Source organism: Meriones unguiculatus, chromosome 3, assembly GCF_030254825.1.
Source record: "Meriones unguiculatus strain TT.TT164.6M chromosome 3, Bangor_MerUng_6.1, whole genome shotgun sequence".
NCBI lineage: Eukaryota > Metazoa > Chordata > Mammalia > Rodentia > Muridae > Meriones > Meriones unguiculatus.
Window position 1 is genome coordinate 103391924 of NC_083351.1, and position 21511 is coordinate 103413434.

General features: G+C 44.1%; 1 protein-coding gene across 5 annotated transcripts in view; it reads left to right on the plus strand.

Annotated features, from left to right (window-relative positions):
* The window catches only part of Trio (trio Rho guanine nucleotide exchange factor), a 288270-nt gene that overhangs the window by 174566 nt on the left and 92193 nt on the right, over nucleotides 1–21511 (plus strand). For all 5 annotated transcript variants that reach the window (XM_060380406.1, XM_021640449.2, XM_060380403.1 and 2 more), the window contains exons 17-28: nucleotides 1098–1289; nucleotides 1724–1873; nucleotides 3166–3280; nucleotides 6416–6531; nucleotides 10160–10282; nucleotides 15668–15862; nucleotides 15954–16069; nucleotides 16748–16814; nucleotides 17368–17477; nucleotides 18072–18141; nucleotides 18596–18685; nucleotides 20861–20953. In XM_060380406.1, the coding sequence (XP_060236389.1) occupies nucleotides 1098–1289; nucleotides 1724–1873; nucleotides 3166–3280; nucleotides 6416–6531; nucleotides 10160–10282; nucleotides 15668–15862; nucleotides 15954–16069; nucleotides 16748–16814; nucleotides 17368–17477; nucleotides 18072–18141; nucleotides 18596–18685; nucleotides 20861–20953 (1437 nt within the window). The remainder of the gene's footprint in view (nucleotides 1–1097; nucleotides 1290–1723; nucleotides 1874–3165; nucleotides 3281–6415; nucleotides 6532–10159; nucleotides 10283–15667; nucleotides 15863–15953; nucleotides 16070–16747; nucleotides 16815–17367; nucleotides 17478–18071; nucleotides 18142–18595; nucleotides 18686–20860; nucleotides 20954–21511) is intronic.

Here is a 21511-nt window from a genome sequence, read left to right on the forward strand (position 1 = left end):
TCGTAGATGCAGTTTGAACAAAGCAGAGTGATGGGCTAGAAGGGTCTCTCACTATGACCCGGAATAAATAATGCTGCTTGCTTAGTGGCAACAGGATTCACTTTGATAGGTTGAGGGTCAGTACCATACCAGGCAGCAAAAGCCTTGGCCAGTCTAGGCAACTCACCCTCATTGGTAGTGGTGCACTGTTTTAGAATTGGTTTCTTTGAAGGTGGGTAATAGTTGTGATAGATGAACCCAAAATGTAAGCAGGGTTTCAAAAGGGGTGTTTGATAATAGAAACCTTTATGTTTCCTGGAGAAAAAGCCATGGAAGTCAGCACTAATTTACTCCTGAGAACTGTGTGTTGTCAGTTGCTCTGGCTAGAGGCTGCCTCTTCCTGAGGCTCCAACTCCAGGCAGCTTTGTGCAGATAGCTGTGTCAGCCGTTTGGGAATCTATATGTGGTCAGTATTTTAACACATCATTCCCACTGTATTAGGTGAAATGCAAAAATTTCCTTTGCTCTGAGGCCCTTGTACTGCCCTAGCAGTACCTGGTGTTCTAGATCTTTCCTGGAGGACCCCGGGCATCAGCACTTGCCATGTGATTTTCTCTGTGTGTGGCATGGAACATTCTCAGTATTTTCGATATTTATTTTATTTCTTTAAAAAAAAAATCACCAGTTCTTCAAAACTCTTTTCACTGGCATCCAGTACTTCAGTTGAAAATAAAAAGCATTCACTATGGCCTCTGTTTTTCCATTTGTTCTGCCTGCAGTGGCTGTTACAAGAAAGCCAGTAGGGATAATAAACTTGGCACACTGAACAGAGCTTTAGAATATCAGTTGCTAAGAGTTGTTCCTGTTGCTTCTCAAATGGAAAACCCCAGAGCTGAGTGCCAGTCTGTGAAGTATTAATGCTTTTCATCCTTCATTAGATAAATTAAATATCAGCCTGCCTGGGGCAAGGCCTAGAACTACTTTACAGAGCTACCCACCGTATTTGCAAAGCACACAGTAGCTAGGGTTGATTCTGTTAGCTGAGGAGAGCGTCCTAGTCTCTGCTGTTAGTGCATCATACCCTGCTGAATGAGCCTTCCCATCTTCCTTGTGTCTAGAAAACACACCAGAGTGCACTGCAGGTACAGCAGAAGGCCGAGGCCATGCTGCAGGCCAACCACTATGACATGGACATGATTCGTGACTGTGCAGAGAAGGTCGCCTCACACTGGCAGCAGCTCATGCTCAAGATGGAAGACCGCCTCAAGCTCGTCAACGCCTCTGTCGCTTTCTACAAGACTTCAGAGCAGGTGGGGAGAGACGGCTGCCTAGGCTCCTGGTGACTGACTGTTCTGGGCTTACCTTTAGGGACAGCTCTGCCACCACCCATGTAGCAATCGCTAGCAAATCACTCAGCTCCGAATTAAGCAGGAAAACGTACTCTGTAGTTATCCTTGCTACTTAAGCTATCAAAGAATAGCAGGTTGGCAAGTAGCTGGGAAGACTTTTCTTTTCCCTGTTATGCAGAACATCAGGGTCATGGGAAATTCAGCTCAATTTTTGTTCATATTCGGAAGTTCCTCCCTGCTTGCCTTAAGCCAGGTGAAGCCCATGGCGGTCTGTAGCATTCTTGTTCTTTCTTTCTTCTTTGCCTTCCCCAGAGCCCAGATGAGAGTGCTGCCAGCTGTGCTGGTGAGACAGCAGATGTGAGGTGATGTCTTAGCCTGGAACTTTATTCCCTTAGGTCTGCAGTGTCCTGGAGAGCCTGGAGCAGGAGTACAAGAGAGAGGAGGACTGGTGTGGTGGAGCTGACAAGCTGGGCCCCAATTCTGAAACTGACCATGTCACCCCCATGATTAGCAAGCACCTCGAACAAAAGGAGGCCTTCCTGAAGGTATAGGACTGACTCTGTTGGGTATTGCTGTCATACTGATCGGCTGTTAGGGCCACGGGGTCTCCTGACTCATTTAGAAGTGATTCTTGGAGGTTCCTGGTCTATTCATGGATGCGTAATCTATACATTCAGAGAGAGGTCCCACACACATGGCCCTAAATCTGGCCTTGTGTAGACAGTGGCCACAGCAGTAACATCAATGATAGGTGATCCTGCTTTAGAAACTCACACTATCTTAACAGTTTCACGGGAAATGAACTAGATGCCTCTGAATAAGCATTGGCTGGAAGTTACAATGCTGTATAACAATAGTATAGTCATGAGATTTCTCTGAGGCAAAGTTACTGCTAACTGGAAACCCTATGAATTCTGCAGACAGAAAATGATTGACCAGCTGATTTGGCAAAACACAAAACCTATAGGTTAACAAATCCTTGTTTGGACATCCAGCCTCTTTAGGCCTGTAGATTGCAGCTCAGAAGATGTAGAAACACATCATGGGGCGACACCAGCGCCCAAGGCTGAGGGATAGGCGCTAGCATCTGCTCTGGAAGCAGCCTGGGAGCCAGCCAGTCCCTGCAGACAGACTCACTGTGTTCTCTTTGAGAAGGCTAAATGTGGCCTCTCAGCAGTGCGTTTTCTTATTTTTTATGTACGTGCTATTTGGTCACACAGAAGTCACAACTGTGCCTGGAAACAGTTAAATTTTTTAAAGTGGTCTAGTGTTCAGAACCTGGACACATGAATGCATCTTACCTACAAGGTAAGGGCAGAGAAAGCAACATGTGCTCCTCTAGCCTGGAAGTGTTTAGTACTGTCTGGCCTTTACAGAAATCCAAACCCGGTATAGCTGGCCCCTGTGCTTTCCATTTCCCATTAGGCTGCAATCATTGCATGCTGGGGATACAGTCACCTCAAAGCTCGATTGGGAAAGGGCTTCACTTCCTCTTAGGTATAGGGCAGTGGCTGCCCTCAGTATCCTGCCACACAGCCTGTCCACTTGAATTGATGTAACATAATCTAACCTTACAAAGCCAAGGAGTCCAAAAGCCCTTCCTTCTTCCTTCCTTTCTTTCTTTCTTCCTTCCTTCCTTCCTTCCTTCCTTCCTTCCTTCCTTCCTTCCTTCCTTCCTTCCCAATTTTAAATAGAATTTGATCTCTGCATATTGTAAACCACAAATTGGCCAGATGGCTGTTAGGTAAAACGTAATGATATTGCCATCTCTATAAACTCAAAACACATACCTGCCCCAAGTCACATTATGGATCCATTGTCTCCTACTGTTTCTTAGGCTTGCACACTGGCCAGAAGGAACGCAGATGTCTTCCTGAAGTACCTACACAGAAATAGCGTGAGCATGCCGGGAATGGTGACGCACATCAAAGCTCCAGAACAGCAAGTAAAAAGTGAGCTTGCAGCCACTGGGCTTCCCTGAGCCCCTGGGCTCCCCTACACCTTCGCCCTCAGTGTCTAGTTCATGCAAATGACATCCGCAGTAGCTGTCAGTTCAACAGCAAAATAGGAAGAAATATGTAGGCTGGCAATCACTGAGTAAGCTAAGTATAAACATGGCATCCAGGAAGGTAGTTACTGCAATTGCGTATTAATATCTGTGCGTGAGCATATGGCCAAAGACAGAAACTACAGTTATCTATATGCAAAGTAGTCTTAAAAGATAAGGCAAGAATTCATATACTGCTTTTGTGGCCATAAAGTACTTACATGTTTTATTCCTAAGACATGGTTAGTTAATAAAAGCAAATTGCAAAATGTTACGTACTTTAATACCACTTGAGTGTAAAACAATGTTTTTATTAACTAACTTGTAACGGCATAGAAAAAGGTAGGTCTAGGGAAATGTACACCAAAATGGACATAATTGGGTTGGTATGTATAGAAAGTTAAATAGATAAGATGAGGCATACAGAGTAAGTAGCCCCCTTAACCAATTAATTTGACACAGTAGAGACTGAGTTTTATAGGCAAAAATTGTGAAATGGAGTCTTGTGTCTTGTCATAAAGAAGAATGTGGACTACTGGAAATATTTTGTTTCTCTTGCAGTCTACTTGATGGCAAAGGGTTTACACGCCTCTTAACACGAGGACAGGAGGATATGGCCATGTATGTTTGATAGGCAGGCTGCCAGTTTAACCCACAGGGTACAGCCAGGGAGTCAGACCTCATGGTCTCAGCATCTCTCAGGAGCTAGTGCCACCCTGAGTCCTTGGGGGCAGTTAGCACTGTGCTTAGCTGCTTCGTGGAAAAGTTGCTACTCAGAACCTGCGGCGGGAGCGGAGAGATCTCTTCGCTCATGAGCTGGCATATGTTTGCCATGCTGGTGTGAAGGCAGGGGCTGAATTCTGTGGCTTAAAGTTTCAAAATCATCTTTTAAAAACTGAAGTGAGTATGTTCCCTGTGATTTCACTAGCCGAAATAAAGCCCAGGGGGCCTTATCTCTTTGCCCTTGAGCTATTGGCTACTCAAGATAGATCTGGGAGAGGGGACAGTCACTGTCTTCACTAATATTCCCACTGATGAACCTCAGTGGAGTTCAAACCCAAGGTCCCATGATGGCCTTGGTTAAACTCAGCAGGTCACTAAATCAAAATCTTAACTGGCTTTGCTGAACTGGTTGAGGTTTTTGGTGGAGTAGGGCAGGGCAGTGAATCCAGTCGGCTGACACAGAAGTGAGGCTCTGAGTGCTTTCTCACAAAGTCCATAAGATGCTAGGAACCCAGTGTTTGTGAAGGACTCACTGCTTTTAAGCGTGTGTAATGTAACAATTATGTTACAGGTATCATTGATTTGACATGGAATTTCTTGGTGTCTTCTTTTCTAAATCTTTTTCTTTGTTTTATTAACTTCTAGAGTACTCTTACTGTAAACAAACTTAGGGGTTAGTGAGGGTTTGTATTGCTGTGACAAGAAACTGTGACCACAGCAACTCTTTAAAGGAAAGCTTTTCATTGGGGCTGGCTTACAGGTTCTGAGGTTTTGTCCATTATCATCATGGCAGGAAGCATGGCGACATACACACAGACATGTTGCTGGAGAAGGAATGGAGAGTTCTACATCTAGATCAGCAAGCAGCAGAGAGAGAGAGACAGAGAGAGACAGAGAGAGCCACTGGCCCTGGCTTGAGCTTCTGAAACCTCAAAGCCCACCCCAGTGCCACACTTCCTCCAATAAGGCCATATGTCCTAATTTTAACCACTCACTATGAGCCTATGGGGGTCATTCTTACTCAGATTAGCACAGGTTCCCAAGTGTACAGAAATTTCATAATCCTCTTGTTACTTACAGTCACCCTTAGGACTGTTGTGTGTCCTGTCTATGAGCTTTTAAAAAATAAATATAAAAAGGACTCTATTCTCCTATGAAAAGCATGGTACACTTTAAGATGCTACATCTTGGTCATCTTTGTTAACCACTGTTTAGAGACTGGATTTCTTCAGTCATTGACTTCATCTGTCTTTATGTCTGCACTCCCACAAAGTTCATATCTGCACTTCTGGGTTATTCATCTCAGCACCAGTACTTTTGCTTATTTTTATGGCACCATTTGTCCGGAATAAACTCTGATTCAGTGGTATGCACATTTCAGTGCCATTGCCTAGCGGCAGCATGCGTTGTGCTAAGGTTGCACTGCAAAGTACAGAATCCTACGTCCCCATACCCTGCCCCTCTCTCCAAGCCTTGAGTACTGTCAGTCTCCACCAGTAAAACAGCAAATAATGCTCTGTGGTTTGTGTGAAGTTAAGCGCGTGTTTGTATGTTTAACTGCCCAATCTTTAGTGTTCAACATTATCTTACTTCAGGACTAAGGGTGTAACTCAGTAACTCAAAAATGAAATGTGAACCATGGGAATATAGATCTTTTCATAGCCTGCCTGCCCAGCATTCAGGAAGTGTTGGGGTTCAGTCCCTAGCACTGCATAAAACCAGGCGCGATGGTCTGAACATTGGTCCCAGCACCCAGGAGGTGGTGGCAGGACATCACAAGTTTGAGGTCATCCCGGCAGCTCTCTGGAGTTTCAGGCCAGATGGGGTAGCTGTTTAGGAAATCGGATCTGTTACTTACACATCCCCAGTAGTTTTTCCTGGTTTTGTAATGTGTGCAATGCTTTGACATTGTATTTCATATCCGTTTTAGTTTTTATATAAATGAGACATTTTTGCCTTCACAGCTCCATGGTCCTCTGCTTCCCTCATTCCTTCCTTCCACTCCTAAGGCTTTATGTTTACAAAGTATGAACAAACAAAGTCTTATTTTTTTTTATTTACTGCTCTATTGTGTTGTTGTTATATTTTTCTTAAGACAGAGTCTCATTTCTATCTTACATTGGCTTTAAATTTAAGGGCGAGAGACTAAGGAATTTGCTTCTGGTGCTGACTGAGACATTAGACAGGAATGCTATCCTTTCTTAGCACATTCTGTCTAGCTGTGACATGATCATAAACATGTAAATGAAAACAAGTAGGATTTTGCAGGTGTTTAAATGGAGAGCCAGTACTAACATCTTTTCCTTTTTCATGTCAGATATCTTGAATGAACTCTTCCAGCGGGAGAACAGGGTATTGCATTATTGGACCATGAGGAAAAGGCGGCTGGACCAGTGCCAGCAGTACGTGGTTTTTGAAAGGAGCGCCAAACAGGTCAGTGCATCCCTGGTCCCTCAAGCCCTCTGCCCATGCTCACACCTCCTTTGCTAGACTGGCAGATTTTTGTTACAAAAGCCATTTTTAACACTACATCCTGATGGTAAACCAACGATGCCTTTCAATTAAGTTTGTTATAAAAATAGAACCGCAGAGCCCTGTATGTTTCTCACTCCACAGTGTGCCATTTGGTTTTCCTGAGCTGTCTTTACCTCACACTTGGAGCTGCCAAGTGCAAGTCATTGACACAGTTACCATTTAAAAATCTTTGTCAAGTCCTCATTAAGGGCTTATGGAAATACAGCAGGTGTTTTCTTTTTATACTGCTGTGTTTATATATTGAAGGAAAAGTTTTAAATTTCAGATAGATTGAACTAAAACTGGGGAAGAAATGTGACAGAATTTTAATAATCCAGTATAATCATAAACAGTTTGTGAATTTGGCTGAGGCAGAGACAAGAAGGGGTCCATTTTCCCCTTCTGAAGGCATTGTGGAATGAAGTGCTTCTAAGGAGACTGTCAGTCATAGAAGATCATTTTAAAGTAAAATCTATTTACTTATATCTTAAGCGTTAAAATTCATTTCATTTCTCTTTGACTTCAGTAGTACCACAAGAATACATGAATTTTTCCTTCTGTGATGACAGGGAGGGACAGCCGAGAAACACAGGAGTAATTACATTCCCTCAAAACCCGAGTGTGACTAGGGTTCTCTGTGTAAATAAAATGAGAGCCACCCAGGGCTGCTCCCTGTGGTCATCAGTGCTGCTCTCCGTCTTGACAGGGACTCAACTCTGGTCTGTTTCCTGAACCCCTGTGCACCACCACACTCCTGACAGAGGAGTCATTCCAGCCAGGTCTTGTTAGCCAATGAGGAATCAGACATCAGCATGGTTTCTCACATTGGGTACAGATTTTGTTTCAAGTTGATCCAGCCAGGTCTTGTTGGCCAATGAGGAATCAGACATCAGCATAGTTCTCACATTGGGTACAGATTTTGTTTCAAGTTGATGTACCAGTCTCACAAGGATAGTCACATCCAGAACTGCTCAACTACATACGATTGGAGTTCCTGGACCCTAGGTTCGATGCTCTGATGACCTTCTCTCAGCTGTGGTCAGATCTTCAGAGGGAAGTGACGGGCTGTGCTGTTTCTGCACACTCCATTGCGTTTTCCTAGCCTACTGATAACAGTGTTCCGCCGTGCTTCATTATCATGGAGGCGGCTTCTGTTTCTAACTAGGTAGGATTGCGCATCACTTCACGTTCTTATCTCTCGGTATAAGATGAGGTGTGGCCTAGCTGTAGAGAGCCACAGCTTCAAATGCTTCTCCTGTCATTGCAGATAGGGACCTGTCAGGCCTGCTGTCCGCCTGAGCTCCGCTCCATACATAATCACAGCACTCTAGAGCACCTCAGTGCTCACAACAGACCTTGGTCTCTCAGATTTTGCAGTTTTCAACGAGGCACACTAAGATTACTGAGTGGATGCCACTGCTCTTAAAGGCAGTGCAGAGAGGAGACATGGCCTCAGTGGCACTGCCTGTGGACTTGTCATTCCCCTGGCCTTCCTGCTTCCACCTCCCAGGGCCTCCCACTTCTATCTCCAACACTGAGTGCTGTGTCTCGGGACTGAGTTTACACTGTTCTTGGTTCTTCCTCCTCGCCTCCTATCTCTCTCTGGGCATTTCCCAGACCTGGCCTCACCGGAAGCAAAACTGTACTCCTGAATCCCTGTGTCATGCCCTGCTCTCCCCATACTCAGTTAAGGGTGACAAGATCTGTCTTCGACCCCTGACTTTCCTTTAAAGTCCTTAAGAGAATGTTTCCCACCTTTGTTTTTTTTTTTTAGTCGGAGGGTGCTGACCTCCTGTGCACTCCACTTACCCTCCCTGCATCCCAGCAGAACCATTTCTACTCAGTCTCCATTCCACCCCTTTTCTATACAGCAGCCACATTTGCTTTTGCAAAGAGCTGCAAGCTCTGCCTGTGAGCTCTGAGCTCACCTGCTCTCCACAGCACTGCTCTGGCCTCTTCTGCCTTCTTTACCTGCGGGAGGCAGAACTAACCCCTGATCACACAGGTGCTGTCCCGTGTTGCTCCTTAGCCCTTAGGTCCCACCTGAGCCTCCTTCTGACAAGATCTTCCTTCTTTCATCACTGCTGCTGCCTATGGCTTGCTTTTCATGTGTCTTCCTTTGTAGTCAGCAGGGGAGCAGGCAGGCATGTGGTTCCCTGGCTCCTCATGGAATCTGCCTGCAGCCTGGGGTTCGAGCAGCTCTCACTGCTCTTATTCTTGAGGGCATCTGCCTCCACCCTGTGTGCTTGAGAGCACTTTACAGTGGAAGCTGAATAAACTGATGGATGTGACCTTCACGTATATCAGCGTAAACATTGTTTCACAGATGGAGTGACCATCTGTAAGCATGCGGAAAGTGAATGAAAGCTGATAGCAGAAGTGACCCGTGACTTGAGATTTCCTTTTTTCCACAAATGGGACTAGCAGAAGGGAGCTATGGTGGCTTAGGAAGTAAAGTTCTTGGGACTAAATTTGAATGCCAGAACCAACATTTTCTTTTTAAAAAAAAATCCAGCTATGGCTGTACACTTACAGTCACAGCACTGAGGGAGGCCGGGCCAGGCAGATTTCGATAAGGTTTTGTTGTCAGCCCACCTGGCCTACTTGCTTAGTTCCAAGCCAGTGAGAGAAACTATCCCCAAAAAAGGATGGCTCCTGAGTGATGATAGCCTAAATTAACCTCTGAGCTTTACACAGGTTCATCTACCCACACAGGGATACACACACACACACACACACACACACACTCTCACAGATGCACTAATGTATCTGAAAGAGAAAGCAAAGTGGTTGTTCCAGTGCATGTTAGAATGCACATCTTGAGGATTCTAGAACACATAGACACGCTCTCACTAATGCTGGTTTTTCTTAGCACAGCCTATTTAGATATGTGCATTTGAATAAGTCCGATTACATTTAAGCATTGGTACCTGAACCTCTCCGACCCCCTTCTTCAGGAGTTGTCATTAGACAAGAAAGTTAAAGCCCATCTTTGTCTTCTGCCCAGTGGGGAACATATGCACAGTGTGGAATGGGGTCCTCTGCAGGACACGCCCCAAACACAAGTGAAATAATCAGCAATCTGGGGGTGCAGGTAGGCACAGTAGTCTGGGAAGGAAAACAGAGGCTTGGAAAAGCACACACCCGCTTCTGTTTTCACCTGAAACACAGTTAGAGTTAGGAAGCTTTGGTTCCATCTGTGTCCAGACCTTTGGCATCACAGTTTCAGACCATCCTTTATCCACCTTTATTTTCCTAAAAAGAGACATTGGTTATGGGTCCTTCAACTGTCCTGTCATTAGGCCTGTGGGCTCATGGTCATAAGAAACTCCGGAAACATTGATGATGGTTGCACCAGTGATAGGATTCTTTTTCCCCTGCCCTGCTCTTTAACCCTGGGGCTATGATGCCCTTTTCAGAAATGTGTCTGTACAAAGGGCTGCTTGCTGATGCCTGCTGACTGTGGCTGACAGAAGCAAGGCATGCAGAAATGTCTGCTTCCCTGAAATCTTTATCCCGCGAACATCTTTGTATTCCTCTCCTCTAGGCGTTGGAGTGGATCCATGACAACGGGGAGTTCTACCTTTCCACACATACCTCGACAGGGTCCAGCATTCAGCACACACAGGAGCTGCTGAAAGAACATGAGGAGTTTCAGATAACTGCCAAGGTAAACCTGCATGGAATGGGCTTCTGATCTGCAAGTCTGCTGGGCTCCCACAGAATAACCTAGAACACACACTCTAGGGAAAGGAGGGACTCCTCAGAGGCAACAAAAGGCCTGTGACCTGCAGAAATGGCTGCCAGTTACAGTGGTGCCGTCAGCTTGGGTGATGGGATGCTCTTCCCTGGAGGGGGCTGCTAGCCCTCTCCCTTTGTTTACCTGTCTGTGTTCCCCTGGTTTCTGTGACTACCCCCATCTCTCCTGCCTTTTGCCTTTATCTTTCATGTTTTTTCTTGGCTGTCTTTCTCTTATTTGCTTTATGAGATGTTTTATCAAGCCTTGCTGTTTTTCTGAGACCCTAAGGGGTATGTCCTGATTCTGTGTCTTGTCCTTTCTTATCATCAGTTCCTAGAAAGTGTCACATGGCTATCCTCACTGCAGTCCAGTTCCCTCGCGGTCTGTGTGTACGGCTGACAAAGCTGATTACTGTTGTGTTTTTTTGTTTGCTTATTTGTTTGTTTTATGTTTGTGGCACTAGAGGTGTGGCTACTTTTCTCTTGAAAAGAAAGTGGATACTTATTTGAGAAGGATTATATCTTTCTATCTACATATACATGCACTATGAATAAATACAAATCTGTAAGAATACACACATTGTCACAAACATTCCCAAAAGCATGCTTCCTGGGAACTGGTCTTTATCTTAGGATGGTTTTGAATTGCTTAGAATTAGTTCCCTTCTCTATAACTGTTGTTCTGTTTTTCAGAGTTTGTTTGTACATTACATGTAATTTAAAAATGTAATTATGTTAAATTTGTGTTGGGCTATACCTGCTATTCTGAACACATGGAGGACAAGGACAACTTAGGGGAATTAGTTCTCCCACCCTGTGGATCCTGGGAATCCAACTCATATTTAGTGCCTTCACTCACTGAGCCCTCTTGCTGGATATCCAGGGGTTGCTTGGGGTTTTGGTTTTGGGGTGTGTGTGCCTGTGTGTGTGTGTGGTGTACTCTGAAATATTTTCAAAAAAAATATTTTTTAATGATAGACTTGAGTTTTTAGACGATGCTGACAATTGTTTCAGATTTAAGAGTGAAAAATAAATGACCAACCTGAATAACATTTTTGTTAAAAAAAAAAATCACCCACCCCCCCCCCAAAAAAAAAAAACAAAAAACAAAACCCACAAGTGTTCCTACAAAGGAACAAGAATAATTATCTTGAGATGGAGTGGGGGTGGGGTGATACCGCACCTTTAACCCTGGAACCGGGAAGGCAGAGACAGATGGATCTCTGTGAGTTTGAGACTATCTTTGAGGCTAACCTGGTCTACAAAATGAATTCCAGGCCAGAGAGGACAACATAGACAGACCCTGCCTCCCCAAAACAAAATCATCTAGAGTAACAATCTTGTGTGGCCCTTGACCAGCTTTGGAAACATAAAGAGGAATTTTTCAACCAACTGGAGTCACAATAGTTACTTTGTATTATTTCTATTTGTGTTTTTGCTCCTGTAACATTTCTGGCTCCTCCCCCTGTCCTTCCTGGTGAGACTCTCCTCCCTGCTTCCCAGCAGCTTCTGAGGGAGCTGGGCCTTGGGAAGCGCTGGTCCTATTCATCACGCACTGGGGCCACCGCAAGCTGGTTCCCCAGTACACTGCGTGAGGCATGTAACACTTGGGAGGGTGGGCATGGTGGAAGATGTCCCCTCCTAGAGACACCAAGAACACCCAGAGAGCTGACTGGGCCTGCGTCTAAGGTGAGGACCATACTTTTACTTTCTCTGGCTACAGTGCAATCAGCCATATGATTCTTACTTTGTTAGTACAGATACAAACCCTCACTACTATGGGTGTAACAATTCTGTATTTATCCAGAGATCCTATGGTTGGAAGGGTGTTATGGAAGTGTCTAACGTTACACCCAGAGGTAGAGCAAAGTCCTGTTCTTTTCTGCCACTGCTCTGCTCCCCCGCCATGTGTCTCCATAGCCTGTTCAGAGCCCTGGGACTGCACTCCTTTTAAGAGCAGTGACAGGCTCACCTTGTTCACCAGGGGGATATGTGTGCAGAATTTTTCCCATTATTCCTAAATGACCCTTTCTTTTTAGTTTGGCTATAGTTGTTGGAAGTATAAGACAGTAATATGCTTATCTTTAGCCTTATGTTTTGTAAGATCTAAAATTATAGGTACCATCTGACCATGCTGTTTCCCAAGTCTATAGGACTATTGCTTTTGTTAAATATATTGAATTAGTTATATCAGGGGGAGGCCGGGGGTTTGGAAAGAGTGCTCCTTGCTCTCTTCTTTACTGTGCATTGTTAATGGTGTGGGTCACATCCCAGTCAGAGGGTCCCGTTGCTGGTGGAGATGTCGCTTGTGAGGATGGCTCAAGGTTTTCCCTAGCCTGCACCCATCATTCCATCTTACTGTCTCCTAACAAGTTATGTCTCTTACATCCCATAGCGAATCCTTATCTCTATCAGGACAGCCTCCCCATCTGTTAAAGTAATTTGAATTAGAACATTTTTGGTGTTAAAGCCATAAAACCAAGAACAATTCCCTCACCTCTGTCTTACTAAGACTTCTTAGTCCTTTTGTCATCCTCAGGGCAGTCATTTCTTCAGATGCCGTGCAGGCACAGTCCATGTCCAGCCCCTGGGCTTCATTTTAGGGTAGAGATTTCAGTGTTCATGTCTGAGGGTACGTTCAGAACAGCCTGCCACACTGTCTTCGCACACAGTGACATTTGCAATCCACTGCCTTGCTAAACCTTTCACAGTCTTGCTGTCATCTCCCGGTGCCTCCCTGGGTCCTCATCAGCAATGTTCCTGGTGCCACGTGCTGTGCTCTGAGAGGGCAGATGTGAGCACAGGCTGTGTCCTTCACCTGAGAACATGATAAGGAGAACCACTGTGGGAATTTAGCTCACTCTCATTTTCTCCCACTCCTTGATGCCCACACAGGAGGCGGTTTAGTCATAGCACTTATATACTCTGTAAGCTAAAATCTACTTTTATAATAGTAGCTAGAGTTAGCACACAGGATGCGGGTTAACATTACTTAACATATTTCACATCAAAACTAATGTTTGTTTTTTCTTTAGTGGTGCTGTATAGCCTTTTGGAAAGAAATATTTCTTTCTCATATTCCTATTTCATATTTCTCCTTGACACCAGAAGGAGGCCAGAAATTTAAATGTTAGCAGTATTTAGAAATCTGATTTCTAGAACTTTCAAGTTTTTACCGCTAGTCATAATTGGATTTCTAAAATCTCTCCTGGTGTGTGGTGGTTTGTCTAAATGACATAAAATCCAACTCAGTGCAAAAAGATTGATTAAATTCATGTCTAAACAGTACTTTACCATTAGCAGAGTCTAAGGATGGAGAACAAATGGCAGGTTTTCATATTATATCCATTAAACTGTTAGAATTTTGGATCTCTTGGATGTATTTTCACAATGCCAATTATAATTAAATATTAGGACAAAGGAACTATTCAGGGATGGGGAGATTGCACCTTGCTCTTAATTGCACCATTTGTTTGCTCTTTGCTTCTACTTCTACTGGGCCTTGATTGATATTTGGGTGCTAGTTCATGGCTTGCACATACCAGTAAGAGAAACAGACTGGTGGATGGTAAATGTGTAAAATACATCTAATGTAAATGATAAGTAAGAGGAGAACACGTGAAACTGTGGGGGCAGGGAGGGGTGTGATCTTTGGTGATGATGGGAAAGGGAAGCTGCTTTGAGAAGCCTCTGACTCTGAATGCCATTGCTCTTTGCTTTGTCTGTAAAAGGAAGTCGTGCAATGAAGTCTTACTATCTTGCTTTACCAGTCTTTCCATTTAGCAAATCTTTCCTACTTTAAATATTGTAATGTAATTAATATCAGCCTATTGTGTTACTGCTGGTTATTGATACATTTGTGATGTGATTTCCACATACAAACAAGTTTCTTGGTGATTTTGTTTCCTATATAATGTAGGCAAGCTATTTGTTTTATTTTATTTTTATCTTTATGTATTCATTCCCAGCTCTTAAGATGCTAAGCCCTTAAAGATTTATTTATACATAATTTGCATTGTTTCCTCGTGTGGCCAATACCACAGTGAAAGAAATATTAGTACACAAAATCCCCTGTTTCTGGAGGGGACATTCTCACACATAAGCAACAGTCATACAGAAGTTAATAATTTACACTGTTTTAGAATATGTTAGGTAGACAGTGGAGAGAGGCTGACACACGGAGCATACTATGCTGTTAGGTGACCATGGCACCGTTAGGACAGGGGTCCTTACTGGAGAAGAGATGTGAAGGGACCGGGCGCGATCTAGGGAAATAGGCTTCCAGGCAGAAGCACCTGTGCACAGAGCTGGAGGAGGATGTGCACCTGGGCTGGGTAATATGCAAACTAGGTTCATCCACATACACAAACCATCTTCCCAAGGACCCAGGTTCAATTCCCAGATGATGGCCCACAGATGTCTGTAGCTCCAGTTCCAAGGAGTCTGATACCCAAGCATTCAGGTAGCTCACAGCTGTACACACAAGCAAAATACTCATGCACATAAAATAAAAATAAATAAACATTTTTTATTTTTAAGTTTAACTGAAACAAACAAACAAACAAACAGGTTCCTTGAAATAATAGCTTGTTCCTTTGAAAATGTCAGATTGCGAAGAAAATCTAGCAGTAACAGTCAGGGAAATGTTGTGGAAGATACAGTGAGAAATCAGGGCTGGGTAAAGCTTTACATATAACCGCGTACATATAACCTTTCCTGTATGCTAAGCCCTAACTTTAGGGAAAGTAGACAGTTTGGATAGACTTTCTACTTTTCTGGGTATGCAGAAAATGAAATAGCCTTTGTTATAAAAACAGAGCTGCTTTTCTGATTGGTGAGTTCTCCTTCTGGTCTCCAGGGGCCTGTTGTGCTGCTCTGGGTGGTCTGTTACCTGGTTGTCCCTGAAGATCTGGGGGTCTAAGTGATGCACAGAAAAAGAATGCATATAGCAAGGAGCTGCTTATGGAGTGCACATGATGCCCAAGGAAGAATAGGAAAACCAAAGGCAATCTCTTCCCTGGACCTCCTTATTCATTCATTCATTCATTCAGTCAGTCAGTCAGTCAGTCAGTCACTCAGTCAGTTATTTATTCTGTAGATTCTTGTGGCCAGAGGAGACCCTTGACAGATAAGTTCTACCTTTGTGCTGATAGAAAAACCACTCACAGTAGGAAAGGTAAATGGTCCAGACTCTGGGTGGAGGCGACCTGAGTGGATTTGGAGCTGTGGATGCAGGCAGGGTGCCACTTGCTCTGTGCTTTGGGTTTCTGGCATTTAGGTTCCTGTGCTTCATAGTACTTGCCTGTTGTTTTTGCAGCAAACCAAAGAGAGAGTGAAGCTATTGATACAGCTGGCTGATGGCTTTTGTGAAAAAGGGCATGCCCATGCAGCAGAAATTAAAAAATGCGTGACCGCAGTAGATAAGAGGTACAGAGATTTCTCTCTGCGCATGGAGAAGTACCGGACCTCTTTGGAGAAAGCTCTGGGGATTTCTTCAGATTCCAACAAATCGGTGAGTTGCTTTGTACACGCTGGACAAATGCTGATCTGGGTCCCACACTGCGCTGCTCTTATTAACTGGCCTCACTGACCTTTGTTCACAGAGCAAAAGCCTTCAGTTGGATATCATCCCTGCCAGTATCCCTGGGTCAGAGGTGAAGCTTCGGGATGCCGCTCATGAGCTCAATGAGGAGAAACGGAAGTCTGCCCGCAGGAAAGAGTAAGCCAGCCTTGTCCGCAACAGGGAACAGAATGTCAGAGCCTGCAGGCATGCTCCCGGGAAAGCTTTGCAGTTAAGCGCCTGAGACCTACTTGGCTTTCTCAGCCGCCTTCTCTGTGTGCTGGCCCCTTATCATTTGCCTCACTGTCTTGTCCTGTTCTCTCTATGCATTCCTAGCTTGACAAATTGCTTACCATTAGCAGCAGAGGAAACTAAAAACGCAAATGTGGGTATTTAGAAGTTTGTAAACTGTCTTACTAACTGAAGATGAAAGATCTCCCCTACTCCCACCCAGTTCTCACTCAGGTATTAATGTGGGCCAGGAACATTTGGCAATATGAGGAGAGATTTTGGCTGCCATTCAGTAAGAGGGACAGGGAGGGAAAGAGTCTGGAATCCAGTGGGTTCAGACACTACTGAGCCACTCCATAGCCCACAGTAAGGCTGAGCAGCCTCAGTGTCCACTGTGTGAGCTCTCGTGATGTGTTTTTAAATGTCTTGGAGTTAGTAGATGGCTGCCATTCTGTCTGTTCTTGATTTAGCTCCCCAAGTTATTACTTTAGGCATAATGCTTCTAGGTTCTCCATTTTATTTCATAAATCTCCATAAAATAGATTATAATAAAGAATAATATGCATACAACTTAACTGAACCGACCTATCCTCTGTTCATGTCAAGGTTCATAATGGCTGAACTAATTCAGACTGAAAAGGCTTACGTAAGAGACCTTCGAGAGTGTATGGATGTAAGTCATTGAGCGTTTATTCAGACTGGGTAAACTTGCTATTTTATTACTCTCTGTTGCTGGTTGTTGGAATGGTGACAGGGTCTGTGTTCCTAGTGTTCTGTGGTGTTCCAGGAGTGCTTTGGCTCATTACAGAGATGACACAGCACTGACCCGTCTCACACCCTTGCCACATGATGGCCTGGCTGGCATTCTCTTTGTGGAGAGCAGCAGCTTCAGACAAATGAACCTAGCAGTTACGCTGGCGCCTGGTACTCACTCCGTCACACCCTGAATGTTCGTTGTACCTTGTGACAGAGATTCATTCCAAATTGGAAGCTGGGAATAAGCTAAAAGCTATAGTAAATCTTCCCAAGTGTTAGCAAGAACTACGGGTTATAACAGACACATTTTTCATGTTTACTAAAAGGGCCTCCTTTCACATATACTTGGCATTCTTATGGAAGCTCCAAGTCTGTGTTTATCGTGTTAGGAGTGGCTGCTTCTTGAAAGGTCAGGTTGATGTTTTGTTTGTTTGTTTGTGTTTTAATCCCTTTGTGTTCTCCCCTGCCAGACCTACCTGTGGGAAATGACCAGCGGAGTGGAGGAGATCCCACCTGGTATTGTCAACAAAGAGCTCATCATCTTTGGGAATATGCAGGAAATCTATGAATTTCACAACAAGTGAGTGGCTTTCACCCTGCAGAGTGGTCTTTTAAAGTCTAGTTTCTGTGATGACATTCCATCACTACAAGAAAAGATTTCTCCTGAATTTAATAGAATTCAGTGATTTTGTTAAAATTTGGATAGAGCCAGTCAGCCTTGTATATTTAAATTTCCTTTTCTACTTTAAGACACGGTATTGGGTGTTTTTCATGTGTTCATGTCACCATGGCATAGGCCAGAAGGCACTCCTGGTCTCTTGGCCAGCCTGTCCCCACAGCCCCTCCTGACTCTCCCAGCTGCTAAAACCACCATTTACTCTCATTTTCTGGGATGTGACCTATTTTTTGTTCTGCTTATGGGTGAGATAAGTGTTTCCTTCCCTATTACCCAACAGTAGTATCTTCCCAGAGGAGGCTGCTGGTGTCAAGCTTCTGTTAGAAGGGATTTGAAGACCACACCAAATGCTTGATTACAGTAACTTACCCGAGTTAGGGGCTACAGATTTTGGTCATCCTGAAAATGTAGAGGACACAGGCATTTTCCATCTCTGGCATGCCTTACAGTAAAGTGTCCTCAGCATCTTCATAACAAGAGTCTTTTTTTTCTCTGCAGCATCTTCCTGAAGGAGCTGGAAAAATACGAGCAGCTGCCAGAGGATGTGGGACACTGCTTTGTCACCTGGGTAAAGAGCCTCCACTACCTGCTCTCTCTCACTTGCTAAAACTGGAGCAGGCACACGCTACGTGTTGCCTGCTGACTCCTCTGCCCATAGAGGCATGCCCCTTCCCTCAAAGACCAACTCTCTCTAGAGTGACAGTGGGATGAGTTGTTAGTGCTGTACTGAGGGCTTAAGCTAGAGCACTGAGGCTGGGGAGTAGACTAGACAAGAACCCAGGCCTGCTCCAGGAAGAGGCTCTCGCCCAGCTGAGCCCAGGCAATGCCTTAGTGGGATAGCTTTCCTTCTAAATTGCCAGTTCTCTTGTTTGAAGCATTCTTAGTCCAGAGAACTTCTTCTCATGTTAAAGGTTCTTATAGTGTGATTTTTTTTTATTTTGAAAAGATATCTAAATAAAATTTTTGTTTCTTCTCCCCCACCCTCTATCTCTTTGTCTCTCTCTTTTTCTTTTTTGCTATAGGCAGACAAGTTTCAGATGTATGTCACATACTGCAAAAATAAGCCTGACTCCACTCAGCTGATACTAGAACATGCAGGGTCCTACTTTGATGTAAGTAGCAGATAACTGAAGAAGCTAAGGAGAGTGGCCAAACCAAATTTAGTGTATGTAAAATGCAGCATCACTCTAAATATTTTACCACAGTGCTAGTATAATATTTTATTTTCATTTTTCTTATGTATAATGGGATATCCTTCTATGTTTTTATAACGTGTTCAGTGTGCTTGTGTACATGTGCGTTCTGCGTGTGCCCATGGACACACATGTATGTAGATCAGAGGACAACTTGTAGGACTTGGTTCTGTCATTCCACTAGGTGGGTCCTGGGCATGAACCTTGGATCGTCAGGCAACTGCCTTTACCCACTGAGCCATCTTACCAGCCCCTCTTTCGGGATATTCTTATATGTTCTTTTGTTTCCATTGCTTTTACTTAAGTATTAGAAGTCATATACCCATAAGGCATTTAGATCTTTAACATAGATGTGTTCTATATGTACTCATTAATTTTATATTTACTCATTAATTTTATAGACAAGATTAAATATAAAAGATAAAAACTTATTAGTTTTGTGCATTTCCCAAAGTAAAGTCCTAGCAGTTTGGCCTCCTGGTCAAGTAGATGTTCATCAGTTATGTGCTTCAGCAGACTTGTGCGTCATCTCTTTTTCCAGAGATACTACAGAAGGGTTGTTTGTGAGCATGGTAGGGGGGGATGGATACAATATTATTAAGTGTATTTTGGGTTTTTAGAACTAGTCAAATATGTGGCAGATATAAACTCAGTGGTGGGCTTTTTGATCCCCACCCCCTGAAGGGGGAGCAGCCTTGCCAGGCCACAGAGGAGGACAATGCATCTAGTCCTGATGAGACCTGATAAGCTAGGGTCAGATGGAAGGGGAGGAGGACCTCCCCTATCCATGGACTTGGAGGGGGCAGGGAAGTGATGATGGAGGGAGGGTGGGATTGGGAGGGAATGAGAGAGGGGGCTACAGCTAGGATAAAAAGTGAATAAACTGTAATTAAAATAAAAATTTTATTTTTTAACTGTAAAAAATAAAAATTTAATTAAAAAATATGTGGCAGATGATGACTGGTGAAAGGTACTGCTCAGCACTATGTAACCTTGGTGCTAAGGCCATGAGGACTGGAGTTAGAATTCTGCCTTTGTAGTTGTGCATGTTCAGGTGAGGTAATAGCTGGAAAGGCTAGAAGTTGGGTTCGATAGGACCTGCCTGTGGGTGTCCAGCAACCTGCTCCAGCTCTTGTTCTCGGGAGCTGCGTACAGTGCTGCCTTGCCCAGCCCAATGCTAGGCACTCTTGCTGATGTTTCACATGCCTCTAGAGGCAGCTTCTTGGTCAGATGGCACTCAGCACCACAACTACATGCAGACTGCAGAACACAAAGCCCTAAGCAGCAAAAGTACATAGCCAAAGGTTTTTTGTAAAAACACCCTGTTAGACTAACAAGATGGCTCACAAGGTAAGGCGCTGCCACCTGGCCACATGCTAGAAGGAGAAAACCAACCCCCACAAATTGTTCTCTGGTCCCACACAGGTGCCATGCATGTGTTTGGCCTCCAAATAAATAAATAAAGTATAACTCTGAAAACCCTGTGTGTTTAAACATCTTTAAAGGATACAGGGAGTTATACCTACCTGACAGATTTCATAGTCACATACCTTTGGTGTTCATTATACGGATACTTTGACTTTTAAAATGTTTTTTGATTATAGTGTCCTCCATCCTTTGGGCATCTTGTGGCCTTTAATTGTTCTTTTCCCTGACAGCAGGTACTACAGAACTCCCATCATGTGCCTTACTGGTTAGCTGATGAGCAATATGAAGTGCTCAACAGCATGGCGGGGCTTCCTGCCTTCCTATGAGGAATACGAGCACAGTAGCCTCAGATCTGTAAGCACCGGTACTGCTTGAGGCACAGGAGAAAGGCACACGCTAAACATGCTGTGGCTCAGCGTTCTACCTCCTCCCATCTGCCTGTGTTCTGCCGTCCTCCCATGCAGCATAAACCTGTAGACTTGGAGAAAGTTTGCACTGATACTGTAACAGCCCTTTAAGGGGAGGAGAAAGGCTTATTATTCCAGCAGGATCAAACTCTTGTCATGGATTTAAATCAAACACTTGTCACTAATGTGGCAATGTAGCCATTTTTAACAGTATGACCCTATGACGATGCTTCCCCTTTTTTGTTTTATTTAAATTCAGGAGATACAGCAGCGGCATGGGTTAGCCAATTCAATCTCTTCCTACCTGATTAAACCAGTTCAACGAATAACAAAGTATCAGCTCCTTTTAAAAGTAAGTATGAAACAGCTTTAATCTGCAAAATTTCCTATTGTATGTTACTGTGTAACATTACTGTGTTGACATCTGTTCTCTCTGTATATGTATAGGTGGTTTCCTTCACTGCCATGTCTTGACCTGTCTACTTTCTTACTGAAGCAGTTACATAAGATCATATTCCCTGGTTGTGCACCAAAGACACTGGCTGGCACTTGTCTGTGACATAGAATGGCCTTTGACTGAGAAGTTAGTTGTCAGCTCTTAGTCCTTCAGTATCCGCAGACTCTGATGACAGTGAACCAGGCACTGCGCACTGCAGCCTGTACATGTTTACCCCACAGGAGTGTCGATCAGAAAGTGTGGACACCAGCTGCCCAGGCTCAGGAAAATATCCACACTCATGGCTGATACCATCTTTGAGCCCAGATCTAGCTGATGCCCAGGTTTTCCGTTGAATCCATAACACCCTGCCCTCGTGCAGCTCCCTGTGACTGCTAGCCATTTATTATAGATTTTGTAGAACACGCTCTTACAGATCCAAAGGGCTTCCATCAGACTGGCCTCAGCTTTTTG